General features: G+C 42.3%; 1 protein-coding gene across 1 annotated transcript; it reads left to right on the top strand.

Annotated features, from left to right (window-relative positions):
• Positions 1-682: 682 nt before the first annotated feature.
• LOC310795005 (extracellular calcium-sensing receptor-like) lies at positions 683-6,307 on the top strand (the record flags this gene model as incomplete). Its single annotated transcript, XM_083657027.1, has 6 exons — positions 683-927; positions 1,142-1,439; positions 1,685-2,476; positions 2,661-2,888; positions 3,022-3,145; positions 5,400-6,307. The coding sequence occupies 6 exons, from the start codon at positions 683-685 to the stop codon at positions 6,305-6,307; spliced, it is 2,595 nt and encodes an 864-aa protein (XP_083513153.1).
• Positions 6,308-6,682: the final 375 nt, after the last annotated feature.

The following is a 6,682-nucleotide window of genomic DNA, read 5'->3' as shown; positions in this document are numbered from 1 at the left end:
AGGCATTTGGCGAATGCTAATGGTAACTGCTTAACATAGCCAAACTTAGGATCTTTCATGTGTGTGTGTCGTTCCCCCGGGGGGGGGGGGAGTACTCGAGTACTCTTTCATAACAGAAGGAGAGTACTCGAGTATTTAAATCCCTTACAATGCCCATCCCTACTACAAATGCATATTAATGTTTTGTAAATGGTTAGTTCATCATTAACTAAGGGCTTACATATCACTTACGACTGAACTTTATTACAAAGTGTTACCGAACTTTCCAGTTTTGCACCTCCCTCCTCTGTCCTGTCCTCCCTGTGGAGCCATGGAACGTCACTGTTCCATTACTATTTGTCATGCTTTAATATCTATAAATACTGATGCAAGCTCTGCCCTCGTCGTGTTAGGGCACATCTGCTGCTTCCCCGCAGTTGGTCTCGGTCCTTACACATATTTTTTTCTTCTTCTTTATGCGATTCATTTGCTTGTCAATAATAGTTTTTGAGACTATCAGTCAATGCAACCGTGCAAACCAACAGCGAAGATTCGCTGAGTGATATTGTATTAAATTTTTCGGACCAGGGTCGATTTTTCAGAAATTCGCTTCCGATGTGTACACATCTGTTGCTGTGATTGACAGGTGGGTCAAAATTCACATCACAATTTCATGCTGTATATTTGCATTGCTCTTGTCATAATGGCCTTTAGTGTGATGTCCACCCAAAGCTGGACAGAGCAATGTTGGGCCCTTCTGCAGCTGCTGCTGGTGGCATCTCTCTCTGGGGCTGAGGAGCCGGTGTGTCGGCAGATAGGGGAGCCGGAGATCCCCCAGCTGTCTAAGAATGGGGACATTATTTTGGGTGGAATCTTCCCTTTCCACACCAACTGGAAAGACAGACAGGACACCTACACGTACAGACCACCACCACTGCAGTGCACAAGGTAAATCACACTGTAGCAAGCTGTTTGACATAAGTAAGATAGAAGATTATTAGAGCATGGGTAGATATACAAAATGTATTAAAAAAAGTTATCACGCTGAGTTGTGAAATAGAAAATGTTTGCTCACATTATTTCACTTTTAATTTTAAAGCACTTTTAAAGGACATACTGGCTATAACACTATATTACAATTCATATAACGGTTTGGGTCAAGTTTGACTTTCACAGGGTTCCAGTTTGCTCAGGCTATGCTCTTTGCCATTGAGGAGATTAACAACAGCACAGACTTGCTGCCTGGCATCTCTCTGGGCTACAAGATCTATGATTCATGTGCCTTCATTACAAGGGGAGTAAGAGTGGCACTGGCCCTGGCTAATGGTAATGATGATATATCCACAGCCTCCAAGGCACCCTGCACCAGACCGGCCCAAGTGCAGGCCATTATAGGAGTGTCCGCCTGCTCTCTGTCCATGGCTATATCCACTGTCATTGGACCTTTTCATATCCCATTGGTGGGCTTTTTTTTTTACACAAATGTATAATAATGTACTGTAAAGCTTGGCCACAGTTTGAGCTATTTATTTGTTTTATTTTCTCGATAATACAGTAATTATTAATATACTGGGATTACTGCCTTCACTGGGATCCCAGTAACGGCAGTTTTAAGATAATTACTGCTAATGTGCTAATGTTTTCCTGTGTACATTTTAGAATTTGCATCCTCATCTTGGGAATATCATTCCTTTCTACTCCCTAGATCAGCCACTGGGCCACCTGTGCTTCTCTCAGTGACAAAATCCGGTGCCCATCCTTCCTCAGAACAATACCCAGTGACTTCTACCAGGGCAGAGCTCTGGCCCAGATGGTCAAGCAGTTTGGCTGGACTTGGGTCGGGGCAATTAGGACCGATAATGATTATGGCAATAAAGGCATGGCCATATTCACAGAGACGGCCCAAAAGCTGGGCATCTGTCTAGAGTACTCTGTATCCTTCTTTAGAACAGATCCACCAGAAAAGATACAGGCAATAATTGACATTATTAAAGCTTCCACTTCCCAGGTGATTGTCGCTTTCCTCGTCGGCTTTGATTTGCAAATACTAATACATGAGATGGCCTCCCACAACCTGACTGGGTACCAGTGGGTCGGCACTGAGGGCTGGATCGTTTCCCACACTGCAACTATGAATGGACACCACATCCTGGATGGTGCTATAGGCCTCTCCATCCCCCTGACCCATGTCACAGGCATGAGAGAGTTCATTCTGGATATAAAGTCACTCAATTCATCTAGTCATGAATTGTTCACAGAATTCTGGGAGACAATGTTTGATTGTAGGTTCAAGCAGACGAAGGGCTCAGGAGGGAATCAGAGATACTGTACAGGGTCTGAAGATCTGTCTGGGCAGGAAAACCGTTTTACTGATATGTTGTTCATGCACTTATTTAACAATATCTATAAAGGAGTGTATGCTGTGGCTCACGCACTACATAGTGTTCTTGGCTGTACAGACACATGTGGCAATAAGGTACAGCCAGATCCCTTCACGGTGAGTTGAACACTGAAGGCTGAATGGTAGCTCCTCATTATGCACTTCACATTAACAGATTTTTCTCTGTTTCTTTCTTTGCTCTTTGTTTAAACAGTATTCATTCATAAATTGTTGCATGTCCATCAGAATATGAGGTGGTTTACTTTTAATGGAATAAGTAAAGTAATATATATCTACTTAGATTTTGCAGCACATAAAAAAGGTCCAGTTCAAGACAAAGGAGGGGGAGGACGTTTACTTTGATGAGAATGGAGACCCAGCAGCAAAGTATGAAATCATAAACTGGCAGCCGGACGAAACTGGCAGTGTGGAGTTTGTCACCGTTGGTCTTTACGACGTATCTTTACCTGCAGAAAAACAGCTAAATCTGCAAACTAAGTCCATAATTTGGGCACAAAGCACAGAGCAGGTTAATACCATCTGATCATTCATGGATTGTCAACTTGCGGGTTTATTGTATATCGTAATGATTTCATCAGCATTCCAAATGGTGACTTGTGAGGAGAAAAAAAGCATTTCATCCTGCTTTTTTGTTCATGCAGGTGCCTGTGTCAGTGTGCAGTGAGAGCTGTTCCCCAGGAACCCATAAGGTTCTCCAGAAAGGAATGCCGGTCTGCTGCTTTGACTGTATACCATGTGCAGAGGGAGAAATCAGCAACACCATAGGTACTCTATATTATTTAATTGATCAGAGTATAACACCTGTAAATTCAATATCAGCAATTTAATAAATAGTCTGTAACACTTCATAATAACTATACACTATTAAGCATTAGTTAAGGGTTAAAAATAAAAGTGCCATATTAACCCTTAACAGCTATAGAACAGTTCTGCTGTAAAATCGTCTCCGGCTGACACCATGGCTGAGACAGTGACCAGTTTGACTGGTAACGGACAACTAATACGCATCATTCATTTTTTACTACCTGCTTAATCCTTTTCAGGGTCACAGGGGGCTGGAACCTATCCAAACATGCATTGGGTTTAAAATGATGAATCGATTAATTATGTCAAAAGGTAGCCTACATTCTCCCTCCTTATTTTCTCTTATAGTCAAATATACACTATTTCTTCCATGAGTATCACACTTGGCCTACAACCACGACTTTAAAGCATATCCATCCATCATCCATCCATCCATCCCCAACGTTTATCCGGGATCGGGAGGCAGATTTACCAGTTCATATAAGTCCATATAATTCCATATAAGTCCATATCATTTGAATGAGTATTTTGATTTGGTTCTCAGGCTTACTAAAGATCTATATTATGTCTGGTATTGCATGTGGGTCCAATGGGATAGGAAATGTTGAGAAACCGCTGGTCGCCATTTTGAGAAATGCCTGCCACGGCCACCAGGGGGCAAATTTGTGATGGCCCAATACCCAGTTTTGTTCAGAGTATATCTATAAACACATGTGTAAAATTTGGTTCTTCTATTACAAAATGAACGATTGGTCTCATATGTTGAGCTACGGCTGGCAGCTTTTTTGTAAAATGGTCATAAAAATGCCAATCTGCAATGCCCCAATATCCAGATGTCTTCTACATTAAGCTATTTTATGTGCCAAACTTGGCACTTTTATCACAAAATGAACAATAGCCACACGAATAGGCCTATAATCACGTAATATAAGGAAATTTTGTAAAAGTCCATATAATTTTGAATTAGTATTTTTATTAGGTTATCAGGCTTACTAGGATCTATACTATGTCTGGTATTGCATGTGGGTCCAATGGGATAGGACATGTTGACAAATTTATGGTGGCCATTTTGAAAAATGTCTGCCACGGCCACCAGCGAGCAAATTTGCGATGCCCCAATATCCCGTTTTGTTCAGAATATATCTATGAACATATCTGATCAAATTTGGTGCTTGTATCACAAAATGAATGATTGGTCTCATATGTTGAGCTACGGCTGGCAGCCATTTTGGAAAATGGTAATAGAAATGCCAATCTGCAATGCCCCAATATCCAGATGTCTTCTATACAGTATATTAAGCTATTCCTGTGCCAAATTTGGCACTTTTATCACAAAATGAACAATAGCCACACTAAGGGCCCTATCTTCCCAACGGCGGTAATTTTGCATTAGCGCCCGTTTTGCGCTGGAATAGCGCCGCGCAAAGCCCTAATTGTGGGCGTGTCGGCCCGCTGCGCTTCACGTCATCTCGGCGCACATCTCCGTATAGGCGTGTTTATGCCCAAAAGTATTGTGGAGGTGTGGTCATGCCCATAAAACCACAGCATCACGTCAGAAGCATGTGGATCCAATGGGATAGGAAATATTGACAAATCACTTCACCACACCCCCTCCCAAATCCCACATCCCTATAGCCACTCTCCCTATCCACCCGACAGAAATGAAAACATTTCTGTTTAGACAGGCATTTGTTGCCTAGACTGGCCTGATGTTTTCGTTTCTCTGTAACCCTGCTATCCTGTATGCTATTTCTCAATCTCACTGTTTTACTTTGTATGCATTGTCCTATTTTGTGTTTATTTTGTGTGTTTCTTAACCTGTGAAGCACTTTGTGAGTCATCTCTGTGATAAGTGCTATATAAATAAAATTTACTTACTTACTTACTACTTACTTACTTACCCCTCGAATCCTGACTCTCCACGACCTTCCTATCCCTATCCCATTTTCCTTAGCCCCGCCCCTTCCTTGTCCCCCACCCCCGTTCCCTTAGCCTCTCCCCCTACCCACCCGTCAAACCCCGACTCAACGACCTACCTATCCATCGCTACGGCCCCTATTTACTAGCCCCACCCCCTTCACTAAATGTCTGTGAGTGACTGAGTGGGTCCTAACTTTGGCATCTTCTGACCCCGGCCTGGCCTGCTGCCACCGCCGTGGGAAAATAAGGGAGCGACTCAGGAAATCTAATATCTGTTTTTGATTTTAACTTGTAGATTCCATCACCTGTGAGCGATGCCATCCTGAATTCTGGTCAAACGAGAAAAGAGATGACTGTGAGAAGAAGGACACAGAGTTTCTATCATATGAAGAGATTATGGGGGCACTGCTCACGGTGGCGGCCCTGTTAGGAACTTGCATGACTGCTATGGTGGCTTTCATCTTCTTCAGATACAGGAACAGCCCCATAGTCAAGGCCAACAACTCTGAGCTGAGCTTCCTGCTGCTCTTCTCCCTGTCCCTGTGTTTCCTGTGTTCTCTGACCTTCATCGGCCGGCCCTCTGAGTGGTCCTGCATGCTGCGACACACAGCATTTGGGATCACCTTTGTCCTCTGCATGTCTTGTGTTCTGGGAAAAACTATAGTGGTGTTACTGGCCTTCAGGGCTACACTTCCAGGGAGTAATATCATGAAATGGTTCGGCCCTGTTCAGCAGAGACTCAGCGTTCTGGCTTTCACTCTCATACAGGTCCTGATTTGCATACTTTGGCTAACTATCTCTCCTCCTTTTCCTTTCAAGAATTTTAAACACTTTAAAGACAAAATCATCTTAGAATGTGCATTAGGCTCAGCTGTAGGCTTCTGGGCTGTGTTGGGGTATATAGGAGTCCTGGCTATGCTATGTTTCCTTCTAGCTTTTTTGGCTCGGAACCTGCCTGATAATTTCAATGAAGCCAAATTCATCACCTTCAGCATGTTGATATTCTGTGCGGTCTGGATCACCTTTATCCCTGCATATGTCAGCTCTCCAGGCAAGTTCAGTGTTGCTGTGGAGATATTTGCTATTCTGGCCTCCAGTTTTGCACTGCTAATCTGTATTTTTATTCCAAAATGTTACATAATCTTATTGAAGCCAGAAAAGAATACAAAAAAGAACATGATGGGTAAAATGCCATCAAAATAATTATGACAAGTGAATATAATAAGCATAGTAAAATGACAAGAAATTTTATTTCATTGATGAATGTAATAGGGTACTATTATAATTAACTGTGGTTGCTGTCATTGACATTAATCCCAAATATTAATACAATGTACTATGTGTTGTAGAGGTTCATTTCTCGGACTGATAAAATAGCTCTTGCAAACCCAATGCCTTTTCTTCTTCTTCTTCTTCTTAGTCCTCTTCATTTTATTGAAGAACAAATTATCTATTTTCCATTTAAAATCTAAAACATTGCAGCAATTTTTTTATTTCCCCCCGTCCCAGATTCATGCCAGACCGCTCAAGAGTGTTCCGGTAAATTTTGGAGGCGATCGGAGCAACGGTGCACTTGCA

The sequence above is a fragment of the Poromitra crassiceps genome (assembly GCF_964638095.1).
Source record: "Poromitra crassiceps genome assembly, chromosome: 20".
NCBI classification, from domain to species: Eukaryota; Metazoa; Chordata; class Actinopteri; order Beryciformes; family Melamphaidae; genus Poromitra; species Poromitra crassiceps.
Note: the sequence above shows the minus strand (reverse complement) of the source record. Positions and strands in the feature narration are given on the sequence as shown.